This window comes from Emydura macquarii, unplaced genomic scaffold (assembly GCF_026122565.2).
Source record: "Emydura macquarii macquarii isolate MOO-44397 ecotype Brisbane River unplaced genomic scaffold, CSIRO-AGI_Emac_v2 contig_2369, whole genome shotgun sequence".
In the NCBI taxonomy this organism is placed as follows: Eukaryota; Metazoa; Chordata; order Testudines; family Chelidae; genus Emydura; species Emydura macquarii.
This window is the reverse complement of record NW_027132506.1, coordinates 2750254-2769401: the sequence shown is the minus strand read 5'-3', so window position 1 is coordinate 2769401 and position 19148 is coordinate 2750254. Positions and strand designations below refer to the sequence as shown.

Sequence of the window (19148 nt, the reverse complement as noted above, 5' to 3'; positions counted from 1 at the left end):
CCGCAGGGGCTAAGATATGCAAGCGGCAGGGGGGCTGCAGTTCACCCTGGGCAGGGCCTGGTGGGCTCCGAGCCTGCCTGCCTTGGGGAGCTGCTTGGCGCATGGGCAGGCGAGGCCAGGCCCTGACCCTGCTCTCTCGCCTGGGATCGGGGCTGGCGCCGGTGCCAGCGGAGGGGGGGGGAGGGGCACAGTGACCCGCAGGACCCCAATGCTGTGGCTTGGCAGGTCTTGCTGCACGGCCGGGATTGTTGGGAGCCCTCGCACTCTGCAGCTACGGGCACCACAGACGGGGGCAGTGAGGGGCTGGAGCTAATGGGGGGCAGAAGGGACCTCAGGCTAGAGGTGGCAGAAAAGGAGGGAGAAGGGCCTTGAGTGCTTGGGGGTGGGACAGGAGACAGTCCCTGGCGGGGGGGTCTGATAGGGGCAGGAGGCAGCTTCTTTGGGTCTTGCTGGGGCAGGGCAGGTCATGGCCCCTGGGGGTCCTGGCAGGGGCAGAGCTGGGCCGAGCCAGGCAGATTCAGACAGCGCCATGGTCTCAAGCCAAAGCAAAGCACACAAGCCTGGCTCCTGAAGACAGCACGTTCCCGGCTTGTCAGTCTCCCCCCCCCCCCTGCCCCCCGCAGCTGACAGCAGCTGTCATGGCCCTGCTTGGCCAGGGCGGCCCATGGCTTCCCCTCTGGGCCGCTGCTGAGCCCGGGAGTAAATCAGTACCTGGGCTGGGGCCAGGCTGCCGGTGTCACTGCAGCTTCGCCCTGGAGGGGACAGTCCGGCCTGCACAGGGGTCTGGCTGGGCTGGACGCATTGCAGGGACCCCCGCAGAGACGGGGATGGCTGGGGAGAAGGCTCGCTCTCAGAGTCATGGGGGCTGCGGGCCTGCCCCTGGGCAGCAGTGTGGAGCCTGGGAGCCCAGCCCACACACGGGGGCACTGCCAAGGGACTGGTGCCAGGCCCATGGTGCCTTCTGAGGACAGCTGTCCAGCAGAGTCTGTGTCCCAGCCCAGGACACTGGGCCCCTCAGACAGGCTGAATTCACCGGGCCAGGTGCAAGCTGCTCCCATCTTCCCCTGGACTCCCCTGACACAGCCTCACAGCTCCACCGCCCTAGCGTGGCCTCTGCCAGCCTGCCCCACGCCACCCCCTGGGTGCCCTTGTGAACAGCGTCAGCTGCCTTCTCCCTGGGACACGTGCCCCACTGCACTGCCACCAGCACACCCAAGGTGTTGGCACCAAGATGCTTCCCCCTCTGGCAGAGGTCTGGCCACCGTGCAGTGCCTCTGCCAAACACAGCCATGGAGCAGAGCCATGCTTCATGTACCACTGTCCTGCCCCCGGGGCCAGCAGCAGCCACTGGCAGCAGAGCCGGGGGGAATCCTGCTCCCTGCTGCGCTGAAGGGGGAAGTTTCTGCAATGTTTTTATGATGCCTGCGCATGCCTGAGTTTCCTGCTGTACTCTGCACTTCCACCCTGTGGGTGTGAGGTCACCACAGCACCTGGGGTGGCAGGAACGGGTCGTTAAAGGACTGGCTGGAAGTGACCCAGACCCATGGAGGAGCTGGAAAGGTAACGGGAGCCCCGAGGATGGAAGTGTTAACATCCCCCAGCAGGAAGGCCAGCAGGTGGAGCATCTGAACTGGTGGACACTGGACTGAGGTTGCTGGGGTAAGAGCTGAGTTTTCAGCGCTCAGCTGGGGCAGACTGAGATTGGGGGAGGGGAGGGGCAACAGCTGGTTTGCAGAGCAGAGTGGCTGGGTGGAGCTGGCGTCCCTGGGCGGTGTTCCCAGCAACTCAGACATTCGGCTGCGGCTGGACAAGGCTGCGGGTGTGTCTACAAACAACGGCTGGGCACGGAGATCCTTCCCCAGGCGCCTGGCTCAGGTGGCTGGGGTGGAGCGAGGGGGCCCTTGGGGCTGCCCACAGAGGGGCACTGCTTGCAAGCTGGGCCGCAGCCTGTGCCTGTGGCTCCATGACACCTACCCACACCCTGCTCCGGCAGGCACCGCCCCAGACAGGGCCGTGGGGCACCCCAGGGAGGTGCAGGCTCTAAGGACAGGCTGTTGTCAGGGTGCGGGTGCAGTATAAACCCAGCCTAGTGGGGGAGGGGAGGGAGAGTGGGGCAGCCGGCCGGGTGGGGGAAGGGGCAACCGGCATTGGGACGCCTCCCTCCTTCCTCCCCAGGGACATTCCCAGCTCTGCAGCGGGGACCCTGGTGGCTCCCCCTCCCCAGCACCATGGGGTGCTGGCAAAGGGGGCCCCATGGTGCCCTGCTGGGCAGCAGACCCCAGCCCCTGTCCCCCCGGGGCAGGCCCCGCCCTTAGGCACTGGAACACAAGCTGAGCCGCAGGGTTTATTGGAGGTGGGGGACACCCAGCGCCCCTCAGCAGCGCAGGTGCTGGAGCAGCCAGAGCGCCATGTTCATGAAGCCGTCGGCCTCGGCCTCCACGCCGGAGAGTGCGTGGTTGTTCCCTGTGTACCACAGCAGCCTAGGGGGAAAGCAGAAGGGTTGGCAAGGTGCCCCCCAGCCCGCTGCCCAGGGCCCCCCACCCCTGCACGCACCACCACTCCAGCCAGCTCCCCAGGGCCCCCCACCTGGGATGCTCCAACTCCCTGCAGCCAGTTTGCCCCAGGATCCCAGGCCCCCCACAGGATCTGCTCCCTCCCTTGGTGCCAGCCTGTCCCAATGGTGATCCCAGCCCCCCTGGTCTCATTGAGCCTGAGCCCCCTGCCCATCCCCATGCCCCGCACTCCCTTGGCTCACCGGGCAGGGATGCCCCTGGCCTTGAGGGCACGGTAGTACTCCTGGCCTTGCTTGGGGGGAACGCGCCGATCCTCCTCTCCCAACATCAGTAGCACGGGTGCCCGGACCTGGGGGGAGAGCAGGGCAGAGCTGGGTGTCACAGCCAGCACCGGAGTCTCTGAGTGGGGGGTGTCTGAGCAGGGCAGGAGCGCCGTACCTGGGCGACGTACTGCATGGGTGACTTGTGCAGCATCTCTGCCCAGCGGGCGGGGTCCGGGAGGGCGTCGGGCGCATAGGGGAAGCCGGCCTCGGTTGCACACCTGCAGAGGGGACAGAGCCTGGCTTGGTGGTGCCCAGGCTGCCCCCTGGCACCCACCAGCCCCAGCCCCAGGCACTTACCAGTCCGGGATGTCAGTGCTGCTGATCATGGAGGCCATGTTGACGACTGGGTTCCTTACCACGCAGGCCTGGTAGGTGCCTGGGTACTGGCCGATGAGGTGGCAAGCAAGGAAGCCCCCATGTGAGCCGCCCACCACTGCCACCCGTGCTGCATCCAGGGGCTCCTCCTGCAGCACCCGCTCCACACAGTACTGCAACGGGAGGAGAGAGGCAGCGCCGGAGAAGCCAGGGCCGGGAGGGGGCGCCCAGGGTGGTCTCAGGGAGGGGGGACCCAGGGACCCCGGAGCCCAGCAGGAGGGTATGGGGGTGATGGGATGGGGCCAGGACCTTCCAGGCTGGCTGTGCCCATGTCCCCCTATAAGCCCCTGGCGGGAGGTGCCCGGAGGGAGCAGCCTGGTCCCCTGGCTGCTGTCCCAGCCCCTGCGCTGCTTGACCCCGGGCAGCCGCTACCTGCACGTCCTTGACGTCCTGGCAGCCCACATGCCCCGGCAGGGAGGCGATGTTGTCCTGGCCGAAGCCCAGCGAGCCGCGGTAATTCACTGGGGAAGAGAGATCAACATTGCAGGAGAGCCCAGGGCAGGGGAGGCACTGCGTCTACCTGCAGGCAGAGCCCACGATAGCACAAGGCTGGCTCTGGGAGCCGGGCACCCCACAGGTGGGCCAGGGTGGGGGGAGCAGCCATGTACCGTGGGGCTGGGCTGGCACGGGTACTGAGCTGGCTCTGATCCTGCTCAGGGCCTGCCGGGTGCAGTGACGGTCCCCATGCTGGTGCTGCTCCTGGGTGCTCTGCCTCTCTGTGTCCCCCCAGCTGCGCCCCCGCCCCCCACAGGGTTTGCCTGGGCCTGGGGCCCCCAGAGTGAGCCTGGGCCTGGCAGCTTCTCCCCAAGGCCTAGGGAGCCCAGAGCCGTCCATCACCCATTCCTGCCCCCTGCAGGGCCCCCCGTGGGCATGCCCGCAGCGCAGCCCCTGCCCCATGCTTCCTGGCAGGAGCTGGCCAAGGGTGGGGGCTCCGGGCGGCAGCGGGACTCACCAATCAGCACAGCGAAGCCCATCCTGCAGAGTGCCGCGGGGTTCAGCATCCAGCTGGCTGTGGAGACCGAGTGGGGGCCCCCTGCAAGGCGATGGCAGGGGTGAGCCCCACAGAGCTGGGAGTCAGGGGGCGTAGCATGGGGTGGACCCCAGTGGGGAAGGGCTCACAGGGCATGTGTGGTGCAGGTGCTGGGATGGCCGGCCGGCGGGGAGGAGGAGGGACGGGGGAACAACTGGGTGAGCTGGGTGCCGGCAGAGATGTGCCCACAAGCCTGAAGGCGAGTGCGGAGCGGGGGGAAGGACCCTGCGTGTACCCCTCTGCTGGCCCTGCTCAGCCCCGATCAGTGAGTGAATGGCAGGCTGGCTGGGAACCGGGGCAAGAACCGCTCAGCCGGCTCCGGAGGTTCTAGGGGCCCGGGGCAAAATTGGAAACTGAGGCCCCCCAACCCCTCAAAACAGGATAAAAGGATGAGAGAGTTTAAGAAGAAGGGAAAGACTGAGGGTCCCCAAGCCTGTGAGGGATGGAGGCTTGTGGGGCCCAGGGCCGTGGGGTCACTGCACTCCCCGTGAGTCTGGGGGGCCGCTGCCCTCCCTGTAGGGCTGGGGGAGCCAGGGCCGTGGGGTCGCTCCCCTCTCAATAGGGTTGGGGGACTCTGCCCCACATGTGGCCAGGAGGCTGCCCTCGGTCTCCCTCTCCCCAGGCTGTGCCCGTGCTATGCGGGGAGCGGTATCCCCAGCGCTGACCCCGCTACTCGCTCGGCCCAGCACAAGGATGCCAGCGGTGCTGCTGGTGGGAGCTGGGCCCGGGTGGGTAAGTGGTTCCCTGCACTATCAATGGCAGGTGCCAAACCCGGGCGGTGCTGCCCCCCGTGTGCCAGCCCAGAGCGTCTCACTCGGGTCCGACCCACCCTGCCCGCCCACTCTCCTGGGGACTCCAGTGCAAGCTGCCCGCGTGCTGCCCCTCGGGAGGAGGGCTCCCCAGGGCACGACCGCCAAGGCAGAGCCTTGCACCTGACCTGAACCCAAGGGGACTCGCCTACAAGCGTCAGGCTCCGGTCAGGTCGGGGCTACTCCCCTCCCCTGCCCATGGGGCTGACATGGAGGCTGTGGGCCCCACTCCTGCCAGCTAATGCCACCTTGCCATGAGTTGGAGGCCCCAACCCGCAGCGCCCAGCACAGCCAGGGGGAAGCTGCTCTGCCAGGCCCACGTGCAGGGAAGGGAGCTGGCCACATGCAGGAAGGACCGGAGGCGGATGGCCGGCCCGGGATGCGGCAGGCATGGGGCAGCACTGACACGCTTTGGGAAGGGCCGTGTCCAGGGAGAGCTGCGTCAAAATCAGGCCTGACCAGACCCGTATAGCGTGGGATCCGCGTGGGACACGCCCGCCAGGCAGGGACTCACCGTGGGGCATGACCACCAGGGGCGGCTTCCTTGGCTCCAGCCCCTTGCTGGGCTGCAGCAGAATGGCTTCAAAATCGAGACCCTCTGCAAAGAGAGAGGGAAATGTCAGTGCTGGGCCGGGCCCCCCGCCCAGGGTCCTGCCAATGCACTGGCACTCACCGTACTGGGGGTTCTGCTGCTCCGGGGGGGGCTGCAGGGCCCGGATAGCCCAGCTGATGTCCGGGACAGGGGTCACCTCTTCCAGACACACCCAGCTGACCTGGGGCTCGTGCCCGGCCCCGGGGAGGAAGGCCACCTTCTGCCAGGGGAGAGAGCCCGTCAGTCACCTCTCGCTCAGCCCTGCGGGACGGGGGGACGCTCGGGGAAAACCTTTGCAGATAGACGGGCAGCCTTTGGGGAAGAAATGCTGCCGCTAGCACGGCTGGGGCTGCCCAGCTCTGCCAGTGCCCCTCACTCCCGACCCCAGGGCCAGGCAGGCGGTGAGCGGGCGACGCTTTGGGACGCTGGCTGAGGCGTGGCGAGGATGCAGCTGATAAGCTTTGGTTCCTGAGCCTGGGTGTGCGGGTGAAAGGTTGCGGGCCAGCCCCCCGCCCGCCATCTCAGCCCCCTTACCAGAGTGGGGGGACAGCTGGGGGTGGAGAACCTGGCCACCAGGAGATCCCGGTCAATGGTGAGGAGAGCCCAGCTCCCCAGGAGGGTGCCTGCAGAGGAACAGGGGCCTGAGTCACCTAGGCAGGAGGGGCTGAGAGCAGGGCTCCCGGCCCCTCCTCTGAGCTGGCCGGGGCAGCGGGAGCTGGGCAGGCTGCGGGTACTTACCCGCCGTCAGGGAGCTCACGCTGCCGGTCAACGTGTCCACCACGAGCAGCTCCTAGGGCGACACCGAGGGAAGAGCTTGGACCCAGCCCAGGGCCCAGAGTGCCCCTGCCCCTCCGCCTGGGCTGTCTACAGCCCTGGGCTCTGTGGGCACCAGCGGGCAGCACGGCTCTGGGGCTGTCCTGCGCCAGCCTCCCGCCCCCATTACCTGCCGACTGCGCTGAGCGGTGTCCAGCACGACCCTCCGGCTGTCAGCTGCCCAGCAGAGCCCGGGCAGCGCCGCACAATAGATCCCCGTGAACTGGCCTGCAAGGAGAGAGCCCCGGCTCAGCGTGCTGCCCCCTGAACGCCAGCCAGGCTGGCACTGGGCACCTGCACCAGTGGCCAGCGACAGGGAACCCAGCTTCCCACACAGCTCCAGTCCAGCCCCCCAGCTCTGCTGGTGCTCTTCACACCCAACCCGCAGCCCCCTGCCACCCCACCCCCGGCGCCCCCCAGCTCTGCCGGTGCCCCTCACTCCCAGCCCGCAGCCCCTGCCACCCCAGCCCCGGCTCCCCCCAGCTCTGCCGGTGCCCCTCACTCCCAGCCCGCAGCCCCTGCCACCCCAGCCCCGGCTCCCCCCAGCTCTGCTGGTGCCCCTCACTCCCAGCCCCGGCTCCCCCCAGCTCTGCTGTGCTCTTCACTCTCGCCCCATGCACTGACTTTCACGCGGGGAGCGCACCAGGTCCCTGGGGGCCCTGCCTGCCTCATCATCATGCTGCCCAGCCCCTCCCTCTGCCAGCCAACCCGGCCAGCTACTCACCTTGGCTCTGCCGTGGCACCACATCCAGCACAGTGGAGGTGACCTTTGTGTACCAGTCGTACTGCAAGAGATGGGCGCCTGGCACTCAGTGGGGGCAGCAGTGTGGGGCTCTGCCCAGTAAGACCAGGCCCCCCGCCCTCTGGGGCAGGGCCTGGCAGCTGCTCAGGGGAACTTGCTCTGGATTAGCTAGGCCCAGCAGGCCGGTCCCAGCTCCACAGCAGCGCTGCGCCACGGGCACCTCTGGTGCCTCACTGGGGGTGAGGGCGTGGCAGGAGTGGAGCAGGGCTGGGCCACATGTCAGGGCGACATGCCCAGGGGAAGGGGCTCTGCTGAGATGTGCTCCTTGTGCCCACCGCGGGCATAGCCCCTCTGCACTGGCAGTGCTGGCTGCCAGAGAAGCCTGAGCCCTGGCCAGCAGCCTGGCCTCCGCTTGGCCAGCTGGGCTAGTGGGGGGTCGGTGGCTGCTCTGAATGCAGCCTAGTCCCACAGCGTGGCCGACGGGTGGCTCCCAGCAGGAAGTGCTCCTGGCACACTGGGACCCCTCGCTGCGTGTGGACACGGCTCTGCCCCAGGTATGGGGTAGCCCAAGTGACCCTGTGAGAGGCGACACCCGCAGGAGGTTGTGACCCCCAGTCTGGCCCGACCCACTCACCATGCGGAGGCGACTGCACTGCTGGTGAGGCCCGAGCGTGCCGTTCTCCAGGTACACGATGCGGCACTGGTCGGGGCTCAGGCGTGGGGACCACACAGCCTGGGTGTCATCTGACAGCAGCTCTGCAGGGGGAGGGAGGCCGTGAGGGGGGGGTGGACACAGGTGCGGGGGAGGCCGGGGAGGGCGGGGGGTATGGACGGACAGAGCAAGTGGCAGGGGGGTGATAGGCAGGCAGTGCCACATGAGGGGGTGAGGGAAGAGCAAGTGTAGGGCTGTGGACACGCAGGGCGGGTGATGGCGGGGTGTGGGCAGGGCAGGGAGGGATGGGGGGGCACATGGGCAGGGCGGGATGGGGGGGCACACGCAGGCAGGGCACCGGCTCAGAAAGCAGCAGTGACTTCTCACCACATCTCCCCTGGGTCAGGTCCACGTAGAACAGCGCCGACCTGGGATGGGGAGCAGACAGCTGTCACCGCGCGGGCCCCATAGCTTCCCCACACCCACCCTTCCAATAGGAGGGGCCAGCCCAGTTCCCACCCCCCACCCCCATGATGGCCCCTGTCCCACCTGGCAGGAGAGGAGCTGCACTCTCCAGGTTGGGGCCCCTGGCAGCCCCTCCCTTCTTTCAGAGGAGGCTGCAGCAGGTGCCAGCTGCCCGTTGGTGCTGCCTGCTGCAGGCTGGTGCCAGCTCTCGGCAAAAGGTGGGGCCAGCCCCAGTCAGGCCCCCTGCCCTGGGCTGGCCCCACAGCCCCAAGGCAGGGCATTTCCCCGAAGGGTCTCGCGGGCCGATGCAGTTGTGCACACGGCTCCACTCTGGGCTGCTGCCCCCCAGAACGGGCACAGACTGCCATCTCCCCAGCACCGGGCACGGCTGGTTTGGCCAGGGGCACCTGGCAGCAGCGCGGGGCACTCACCTGCGGTTGGTGCAGTGCCGCAGACCCAGGCGGAAGGGCTCGTGCCACCAGCCTACGAACACCACGCCCGTGTCACCGGGGGACCAGAAGGCCTGCAGCAAAATGGGAGCCAGGGAGGTGAGCATAGGGGGGCAGGGCAGCAGGGAGAAGAGAAGGCGGGGGGAGAGGTGGCTGGGGAACAGGAGGTGGGGGAGCAATGGGGGGGAGGGAGGTGGCTGTGGGGGAGAGTGTCAGGGAAGGGGGGCCTGAGATCCACTAGAAACATTTCCGGTCTGGGTAACGGAAGGAAGCCGTGAGCGGTGCCCTGTGGAGAATCAGGGCAGGTCCCCACCCTGCCCTGCTGGCAGGCGCCCTGGGCCCAGATCCCCTGTTGACGTGCTTCAGTCCCGCGGGGAAGCTGGGTGGCACCTGTGGGTGCAGGTGGGGGTCACTGGCACCAGAGTAAATGGCAGCAAGATGTGGGTGCTGCCGGCTTCTTTTGGCTGCCAGCAGGTGCTGGCTGGGGTAGTGCCCGGCTGTGGTGCCAGGGCCCGGCCCCCCATGCCCGCACTGACCTGCCCAGGGGAGATGTGCTCCGGGACGCCCTCCAGCACCGAGATGTTGCTGCTCTCCACGTCCAGCACACACAGGGCGGGGACACTCTTGCCCACCAGCGCCTCACCCCAGTCGTCGTGGTACACGAACTGCTCCCCCTGGAACACAGCCACGTGAGTGCCTCTCCCCGGCAACGGCACCGCCCCTGGAGTACCCCAGTCCCCACCGAGACCCAGCCCTCCTGTTGCCTGGGGCAGGGCAGACCTGGTGTCCCGTACCAAGGGGCCCGCAGAGATTGGGGCACTGCATGGGGGGAGGGGAAGGGTCAGCATCCCCAATGGGAGCAGGAGCCAGGCACTAGGCAGCAGAGCTGGGAATGGCTCTCCTCAATCGCCGCTCCAGGCCCGACTGCAACGCCAGCCCGGCTCTTCGGCCAGTTCTGGGGGCGGGGGCAAGTGGCCCATCCCACGGTTCCAACTGGGGTCCCCGTGGCCGCACCCCGCACACCTTGACAGCTTTGTCGCGTTTCTCCGGCCGGGCCAGTTCCTCCTCATCAGCACAGCCGCTGCTCAGCTCCGGGGCTTTGCTCTGGAAGAAGGACTCGGCCTTGGGCCGTTTCCTCTCGGCCACATAGAGCAGGTGGGTCTCAGAGTGTGACCAGGCCAGGCAGCCAAACTGATCTGGGGAAGCACTGGTTAGACCCTGTGGGGCGGCATGGCCCAGTGCCCCACTGCAGGCCTGGGGACCTGCCACCCACCAGCCCTACAGCCTGGGGACCCCCTTCCTGTGTTCCCCCGCCCAGCCAGATGGCCACAGGGACCCCCTATCCTCACCCGGCCATATGGATGCAGGAACCCCCTTTCCCTGGCTCTCAGCCCAGTCATCCCCCACCCTGGCCCGCGGCCCCCGACCTCCCACCCACTCCTCGCCAGCCAATGCCGGTTCTGTGACTGGCCCTGTAGCACTCAGGGAGAAGGCGGCTCCATGGGGACCCAGACTTGCTTCCTCCCTGTGCCCCGCAGCGTGGGCAGCCTCACCTTCCTCGTAGACATTGCCGTGCTTCTCCAGCGCCGTCAGGTTGACACTCTTCACCTTGCGATTCTGATCCCAGACCTGAGGGAACAAAGACATCAGAGCCCCACAGGACCCCAGCCCTGCCCCAAAGGCAGGCCGAGAAGTGCTGGCTCCCCAAGGAGCAGCTCACCCCCCAGTCCCTCTGCGGGGCGGGAGTCTTCCCAGCCAAGCTGCTGGCACCCTGCTGGGCACCCAGGGGAGCCCCGAGCCCAGGCGTCAAAGTGCCCCAGGGGAGCCCAAGGACACTCAGGCACTTCCTCGAGTCCCAAGGACGGTCAGGCCAGGAAGGCACCTCGGACCCAAGCTGCAGTGCGGGATCCCAGCTTGCCTGGAGCAGGGCAGCTCCAGGCTGGACACCGAGGGCTGCCCTCACTCTGCCCTGGCGCGACCTGGGGCTTTTCTCAAAACATGCAAACCCCCAGTGCTCCGGCTCACAGCGCCAGCCTCCCCAACACCCACTGACTGACTCACCTCGAGGAACTGCTTCTCCTCGCCTTTGCCAGTGCTGGCTTTGCGCAGGACGGCCTTCAGCGCCCCGCTGGGGGACTCCCTGCTCAGCAGCCTGCAGGGGAGACAGGCAGGAGTCGGCCTGGGGATGTGGGAGGCACAGCCATGGCTGAGGGAGTCTCTGGCAGGGCCAGTGGGCCTGGCACATGGAGCTGCCTCCTCTAGGCTCATTGCAAAGCTGGAGAAGCAGCAGGCAGCAAGGGGTCAGAGCTGGCCCAGATGCCTCCTCTGGGGGTGCTGCTGCCCGAGGACAGGAGCGGAGGGAGGAGGTGCTTTTGTTGATGGCTTTTGGCTGGCGACTGAGCCTGGAGCCTCCCAAGGACACTTGGAAGGTGGGAGGGGCAGCGTAATGGGAGACTCTGCCTCCCTTCCCAGCAGCCGGAGGGCTAGTGGCAATTCAGGGCTGGGCATAAGGCCCGTGGGACATGCCCCCTTGCCCACCGGGCAGGGGCCTCTGCCAGGCACAGAGCCACACTCTAGCTCCCTATGCCTCCTGCTGGAGCCCCCAGCACAGGGGGCAGGAGGCAATGTGGCCTGAGCTATTCCCCAGCTGCCCACAGCCAAGAGCCCACGCCAGGGCAAATCCCACCTCCCACGCAGCCATGGCCAAGCTAGGTAGCCAGCCAGGTCATACTCCAGCAGAGCTTTGGGGGCAGCGACGGGGATGTGGCAGGTGCTAGAACAGAACGGGCACACTGGGTCAGAGCAACGGCCGACGGTGGCCATTGCCAGGAGCAGCAGAGGGAATGATCAGAACAGGTAATCATCAAGTGATCCATCCCATCAGCCATTCCCAGCCCCTGGCAAACAGCAATCCCTGCCCACCCTAGCTAATAAGTTCATGGAGGACAGGTCCATTCATGGCTCTCTAGTTCTTTTTTGAACCTCGTTATAGTTCACTGGCCTTCACAATATCCTCTGGCAAGGAGTTCCACAGATTGACTGTGCGTCGTGTGAAGAGATACTTCCTTTTGTTCGTTTTAAACTTGCTGCCTATTAATTTCATTGGGTGACCCCTGGTTCTTGTGTTATTAGGAGTAAATAACACTTCCTTATTTATTTTCTCCACATCAGTTGTGATTTTATAGACCTCTATCATATCCCTCCTTAGTTGTCTCATTTCCAAGCTGAAAAGTCCCAAGCTTATTAATCACTCCTCATATGGAAACTTTTCCAAACCGCTAATCATTTTAGTTTCCCTTCTCTGTACCTTTTCCAGTTCCAATATATCTTTTTTTGAAATGGTGCAACCAGATCCGCACACAGTATTCAAGATGTGGGCATACCATGGATTTATAAAGAAGCAATAAAATATTTTATGTCTTATTATCTATCCCTTTCCTAATGATTTCCAACATCCTGTTAGCTTTTTTGACGGCTGCTGCACAGTGAGTGGATATTTTCAGAGAACTATCCACAATGACTCTAAGATCTTTCTTGAGTGGTAACAGCTAATTCAGACCCTATCGTTTTATATGCTTAGTTTGGATTATGTTTTCCAATGTGCATTACTCTGCAAACACTGAATTTCATCCGCAATTTTGTTGCCCAGACACCCAGTTCTTTGAGATCCCTTTGTAACTCTTCGCAGTCTGCTTTGGACTTAACTATCTTGAGTAGTTTTGTATCATCTGCAAATTTTGCCACCTCACTGTTTACCCCTTTTTCCGGATCACTTATGAATACGTTGAACAGTACTGGTCCTAGTACAGACCCTTGGGGGACCCCACTATTTACCTCTCTCCGTTCTGAAAAATGGTAGGAATTAAATGACCATTTGTTTCCTATCTTTTAACCAGTTACTCATCCAGGAGAGGACCTTCCTTCTTACCCATGTCTGCTTACTTTGCTAAAGAGCCTTTGGTGAGAGACCTTGTCAAAGGCTTTCTGAAAATCTAAGTACAATATATCCACTGGATCACCCTTGTCCACATGTGTATTGACCCCCGCAAAGAATTCTGCTGGCAAAGGCGCAGAGCGAAGACACTCACTCTCCTTTTATCTCTGTGCAGGTGCCCGACGGGCCAGAGTACACGATGGCCTGGCTGTCGTGGAAGATGAGATATTGGCGGCAGAACTTCACACTCTCAGCTCTCTCCAGGTCCTGCTGAGACCACTCTGCAAAGAGAGGGGATTCAGCTGCCACCCTGCCCTGTGCAGGCATCGCTCCCCCTTGTCTGCAGAGCAGGATACCTCACCTGCCTGCTCTCCTGGTACAGAGAGTGCAGTGCTAGCTGGCACTCCCAGGAGGCCCTACTCTCTGTGCTCCATGGAGGCAGGCTGGGCTTGTGGCTAAGGCACAAGGGAGGGGCTGCAGGTAGCAGACAGGCCGCACCCAGTGCTCTCTGCTACATTTCAGCTTAGCAGAGAGCAGCCGCCAAACAGCATACAGCGTACACTGCTTCTTCTCCTGGAGCCAGCAGCCACAGGGATGGGACAGGAGGGCTGAGACCACATTCAGGGAGCCTGCCCAGAGGTGCGGGGGTGCTGAGCTGACGGGATCAAACAGGTGGTCAGCCACAAATCCCCTTCACGCACATGGAAGACAAGAGCTGCAAGCAGTGACCTTGGGTGGTTTCCACTGACACTTGGCAAGCAGACAGCCTGGAGTCTGGGCCCACCACCTCCCCATTGCCCCACAGCTGAGCCTCCTCCAGCCACTGACTGATCGGCCCAGCAGCTCAACCGGGGGCATTAGCCCCACGTCAGAGATGGGGAATCTGAACCGAGCAACAATCCAGAGCTGCCCCCAGCCCTCTGCTCTCAGCCAGGGCGAAGAGGGCGGCTCTGGAATGTGCATCCTCCATCCTCAGGCAGAGCGGGGGTCGGTACCTGTGTAGATATTGCAGTATTTGCCCCCATACTGTGTGGTGACCTCAGGCCCGATGCAGGCACTGCTGAGCGAAGGGCACTGGCTGAGCTCGCGGTACAGTGCGGCGATCTCCTCTGGGCTCCTCAGCACCTGCACAGGGAGGAGATGTCACCACAGGGGGCGCAGAGACAGGCACAGCTCAGGGGGCACGGGCAGGGAGATGACAAAGGCAGCCAGGAGCAGGAATGGGGAGCACGTGGGGCTCGCCTGCAGTGAGCCTGAGCCCTGTGTGCAGGGCCAGTAGCTCCCAGCACACATGGGGGCACAGCCGGGGTGGGGGGGCAAAGGCTGTGCATGCAGGGATGGGGAAAACGGCCCATGTGTGGGTGTGTGGGGAGAGGATGTGTGTGAAACAAAAGGGTGTGGGGTGGGCTGTGCATGTGTGTGGGGGTCACGGGGGGGCTGTGTGTGGGGGGTCAAGGCTGGGGAGGGTCACAGTGGGGAGGGCTGTGTGAGGGGAGGAGTCACGGCAGGGGGGTAACAGGGAGGGGCACAGCCTGGGAGGGTTGTGTGTGTGTGGGGGGGGTTCACGGCCAGGGGGTCATGGCCGGCACGGGGCTATGTGGGGGTCACAATAATCAGGGTCATGGCTGGGGGAGCTGTGTATGGGGGTCACATTGGGGAAGGCTGGGGGGGGTCACGGTCAGGGGGGCTGTCTGGGGGGTCACAGCTGGGGAGATGTGGGGGGGCACGGCCGGGAGGGCTGTGGGGGGGCACGGCCGGTGGGGTCTGACTGCATGGGGAGGTCACGCGGGGGGCGGAGCTTTCATCCCCAGTCTCTGCGTCCCCCTCCCCCCGTCTGGCCTGCCGAGACCCCTCCCGCGGGGCACTGTGGGAAGGCGGCGGACCCGGTCCCTCACCGGCGACTCCATGTGGCTCGCGCTGCTCCGGGGTCGGACGCGGGGTGTCTCTCGGAGTCGGAGGACGCGGAACTTCCGGATGGGGGGCGGGGCCTCCACAGGGCATAGTCCGGCCGGGCCCCGCCCCAGAGCGCTGCGCGGGCAGAGGGCGGTGTGTACCCCTGCGGCCACCGTCCCGCCGCGCCCCGTTAGCAGGCAACGAGGGGCCGGGCGCGGCTGCAGCGCGCTCCGGGCGGGGCCGGCGTCCAGCTGGGTGCGCGCGGCCGCGCGCGCGGCCCTGACGCTAGGCCGGCCTGGCGGGGCGCTCGTCCCCGGTGCCCTGGGGCTGCCGACCCCCCGCCGGGCCTGGCCCCGCCCCCGCCCCGCTCAGCCGGCGCGGGCGCGCGGGCTCGGGGCGGGGCGGGGCGGGGCGTGGCCCACCTGCGCGCAGGGTCAGACACGGGCCGGCGGGGCCTTGGCAGGCCCGCAGCGCCGCTGCCCCGTCCCCGTCCCGCGGCGCTCGTAGCTCCTTCGTGCGGCGCTCACACGCTGCGCTGCCCGCCGGCCGGGAGCCGAGCAAAGCCCCGGGGCAGGGCGGGGCGGGGCTGTTGTGTTGTGCTGGGCCGGGCCGGGCCGGTCTCCTGGGCCATGCTTGAGCAGAGCGCGGCGGGAGCCTCCGTGCCCGGTCCGGGTTTGTCCGGGGACTGCGTCTACACGGGGATCTCCGGTCCTGCGGCTCTCCCACGGCGTCCCCATCTCCAGCCCTCCGCCGGGCAGCTCTGCGGGACATGCCGGCTCTTTCCCCGCGCTCCCCTCGGTGCCCCTGCGGTGGGGCCGGCCGGACTGTGGCGGGGGCGAGCTCCCCAGCCCGTGTCCCGCTCGGCCTGACCCTCCCGCTGCAGGCACCAGGGCGGAGCCGGTTCGCTGCACCGGGGGCAGTGGTGCGTGGGGCAGCGAGGCAGGGCGGGGGGCCGGCCCGGTTGCCGTGGGGGCTGGTTCCGGCACAGAGCGGCCCGGGGCTCGGGCTGGCTGTGACAAGGCAGCACACCCTTGCCCCGCGCTGTGGGCGGCTCACATGGTGCTGGGCGCTGCGTGTGGGCCTGGCTGGGAATAGCACAAGCGGCACCGCACCCACGGCCAAGCTGTGCGGCAGTGGGGGCTGCAGGAGCCTCTCGGGCTTGCTGTGAATTCAGATGAATTGGTCTGTAGCGGGAGGGTTTCAGTCAGTCTCTGTCTGCAGCTTGCTGGTGACCGAGGTGTCCTGGCCCCGGGCACTGAGCCAGTCTCCACCACTGCTCCAGCCAGCAGCATTGCGAGGTCAGGCCGGGAATGGGGATTGGGAGGTTTCTTCCCCTGAAGCCATGTGGGGAGCTGCCACAGGTGTCTGGCAATCCGGGAACTGCAGCGTGACACGCTTATTTGGCATTTCCTCACCCACCTGCTCGTCTAAGCAGAGCTGAGCGGCAGCTGCCAGCCAGATGGCTGTGCAGGCGCTGAGTGGGCACTGCATCCGCGTGGGGTGGGGAGAAGAAGCGCAGGCAAGGGATGGTGACAAACAGCGAGTGCTGAGGAGGGGTGGGGAGCAGTTGTTGGAGCTGAAGTGGTGCTTGCACCAAGAAGCAGGGAGCTGTAGCCTGAGCAACAGAAGCACGGTGACTTTTGGGGTGGCTGGGCCTCTCCTGGCCCTGAGAACTAGCACCTGTCTCCCCTGAGCAAAACATCTCACCCCTGGGGTGGCACTAGCGATCACACATCTGCCCACCCAGAGAGAACGGCTTAGGGGGCAGAGCCCTGCGTGAGCAATCCATCTTTGCGGGGTCTGGGCAGTGCAGGCTGCATACGTGTCCCCCCGTGTAGGTGCTGTCCCAGCTCCGTGCAGGTAACGAGACGACACTCACTATCAAATGGATCGACATGACCATGGATTGGCTGAGCAAGGAAGGCACCTGGGCCAGGTTTATTGCAGTTGAAGCACAATGAGAAGTGACCCATAGAGTATCCACCGGTACACCTCAAATCCGAGTGCTCCGTTACAATGGACCAGCACAACTTAACGGCGGGACTTTCCGGTATCCCCTAGGCTGGATGATGTTTTTCCCTCTGACACCCTCTTTTAGACACTTACAGACAATTTTGTTCTGCCCCTTCGACATAGGTAGTTGCCACCCTCTTGATGTAGTCTGAGACCACCCTTTACCGTTAATTGGACGATTTGGGCAAAACTATTCTATCTATCACCTTATTAGACATTTCTATTCATCAAAGTGTCATTTCAGGGAGTCAGTTCTCTCTTCGGTGTCAGGATGTCTTGGTGCCTTCTGCACCTGCTGTGTATTTTTAGTAAGATTTGAATACTAGTAACATTTTGGAAATGTGTGTGCTTGCAGTATCAGCACTTTCTCTGCCAGTTTCAGTCGGGTCGTAAGTTCACAGGCTGGTTCCTGTTAACTTGGTTTTTTTCCACTTAGGCCTTAAGCCTTAGCCTGTTTTACTTCTTACTTCACTTCTTACTACAGAGCCCTGTGCCCTCACTAGTGGGGTTTGGCACGTGGGATTGTCTCTGGTGCGTGGAAAGCAACTTGGGGCCAGGGAGTCTGCGCAGGAGACAACACTTCTCCAGTGCTCCCCATTGCAGAGCGCCAACGGGCTTCCCTCTGAGCCAGGGGCGTGGCTAGAGGGACAGGAAGGAAATGGCCTGTAGGGATTTGGAGTGGGAGAAGCCGGGCTGATGTTTGGCCTGGATCACAGGGCTGATCCCCCTGCTTTTGGGCAAAGCCACCTGCAATCATTGGTGAGCTCGGCTAAATCCCATCCAAGGGCAGGGCTGCAGGCTGTGTCTGGCTGTCCTGTCTCCAACAGGGGCAACGCTAGAGCACCTTTGCCCCTGGGGATGATGAGCTTCTGTGCCAGGGGAGGGAGGGAAGGGCTTGATAAGCGGAGTGGGTGGCTCACAGGGAGTTATCTCCTTGATTTGGGGGAGCAAATTTTAAATGAAATTTGCAAACAAAATAAATGTTGGTGACTGTTTCTTTAGACTCACCCCCTCTGTGTGTGTGTGTGTGGGGGGGGGGGGTCTGGATTGGCTCAGCCACGGCACTGGGGTTGCAGGAACTACCCAGCTGCCTCAGAGCCAGTGTTCAGTGAGCTCCAGGTCCTGTCTCTGACGTGTCTGTCCAGGCGCCTCAGAGGAAGGTGCAGGAAACCTGCATGAGCAGTGCTGGGCTAGTCGGCTGAGGGGAGACCTCGAGCCAACTGTCTCCAAAAAAAGGTCCTTTCCTGTGTAACATACTCATTTACCCTGACAATCTGTGGGGCAAGGATGGGGGGGAGGAGAGGGGAGAAGAATTTGAGCCCTGGAAAACACAGACAGCCGCCTCTGGGGCAGATCGGTGGAGCAGCAGAGAGGAATGGTGATCAGAACCCAGCCAGCGTGCTCAGCAATGCACGTGGCACGTAGAGCTGCCTACGCATCAGCTGCTGCTTTCAAGGGAGCTCATGGTTTAACTCGGCCAAAGCCTGACGTGATTCCAGGGCTGGATGGGTCCTGAGACAGCCATCATGGGGCCTGTATGAGTCCCTTTGTTCTATGCAAGTCAAACCTGGCCATTCAGCTGCTTCGGTTCCCAGCTCTCTGCTGTGTGTCTCCAAACATCCTGTAGCTTTGACCCCTCATCTCCGGCCCAGGGCTGCCATGGGGATGTGGTGGCTGGGCCATCTGTGCAGTCCTCCTCACATGATCAGGGAAACTGTTGCATACAAATTAGCTGTAGCGTGAAGATGGTGATTGGTTGAGCTACCTTGGTGCTCACAGTGGACTAGGCCCTTGGTATGGCAGAGATCTGGCCCCGCTGTTGCCGAGGTGGCACTTGTAAAGCCAAACTGGCTGAGACCTAACAAGCTAGAGCAGTGGTTCCCAACCTTTTTGGCTCAAGGGCCACAGATAACATTTTTACAACCCTGAAGGGCCACCAGCAGCCCTTCCCCCATACCCTCACTGCAGCTAGAGGGAAGGAGTTCAGTGAGGAGGCTGCCTCCCTCCGTGCTGATCTGTCTCCCTGGCAGCAACAGGGAAACTACGCGCATCCTGTAGCCCTGTGTGCTCTACCGGGGTCCCGAGGCAGCGGCTCCCTTCTGCAACCAGGGGGACAGGAGATCAGTGCTCCCCTCCCTCTGGCTGCAGCAGGGACCCCAGGCGGAGCGCTTTGCTGTTCTCTCTGCTACAGCCGGGGAGCAGAACTGGGCTGATCCCCTGTCCTCTTGGCTGCAGCAAGGAGCCTGCCCCGGTCTTGTAGCCCCACAGCAATGCACTCCGCCTGGGTCCTTAGGCAGTGCCTCCCTTCTGCAGCCAGGGGGAGGGGAGCCGGGGACCACTCTGAAAGACCCCACGGGCCACTGATTGGGAACCACTGCACAAGATGGTCACAGCCGGCTCTGTCCTGTCAGAAAGAGCTCTCAGCCACCCTCGCAGCTGCGTCCGCTTCCTGCTGAGCCAACAGACATCTGGGCCTCAGACACTCCTGGACTCTTATGTGATGGAGTCATGGGGTCTGGTTACTGGTCCTCTGGGAGTGACCCCT

General features: G+C 64.2%; 1 protein-coding gene across 2 annotated transcripts; it reads right to left on the bottom strand.

The window, feature by feature from the left end:
* Positions 1-839: 839 nt before the first annotated feature.
* On the bottom strand, positions 840-14910 carry APEH (acylaminoacyl-peptide hydrolase). 2 transcript variants are annotated; one of them, XM_067561230.1, is made up of 22 exons: positions 14593-14910; positions 13693-13822; positions 12852-12978; positions 10825-10915; positions 10317-10392; positions 9787-9959; positions 9300-9437; positions 8746-8837; positions 8237-8277; positions 7832-7953; positions 7180-7240; positions 6586-6683; positions 6381-6432; positions 6177-6265; positions 5724-5862; positions 5565-5648; positions 4164-4244; positions 3584-3672; positions 3134-3324; positions 2952-3054; positions 2756-2862; positions 840-2480 (listed from the first exon to the last, which is right to left on the bottom strand). In XM_067561230.1, the coding sequence occupies exons 1-22, from the start codon at positions 14602-14604 to the stop codon at positions 2375-2377; spliced, it is 2202 nt and encodes a 733-aa protein (XP_067417331.1). In that variant the 5' UTR covers positions 14605-14910; the 3' UTR covers positions 840-2374. The 2 variants fall into 2 exon arrangements, with proteins under 2 accessions (XP_067417331.1, XP_067417332.1); XM_067561231.1 differs by lacking the exons at positions 12852-12978; positions 13693-13822; positions 14593-14910 and having other exon boundaries at positions 9787-9954.
* Positions 14911-19148: the final 4238 nt, after the last annotated feature.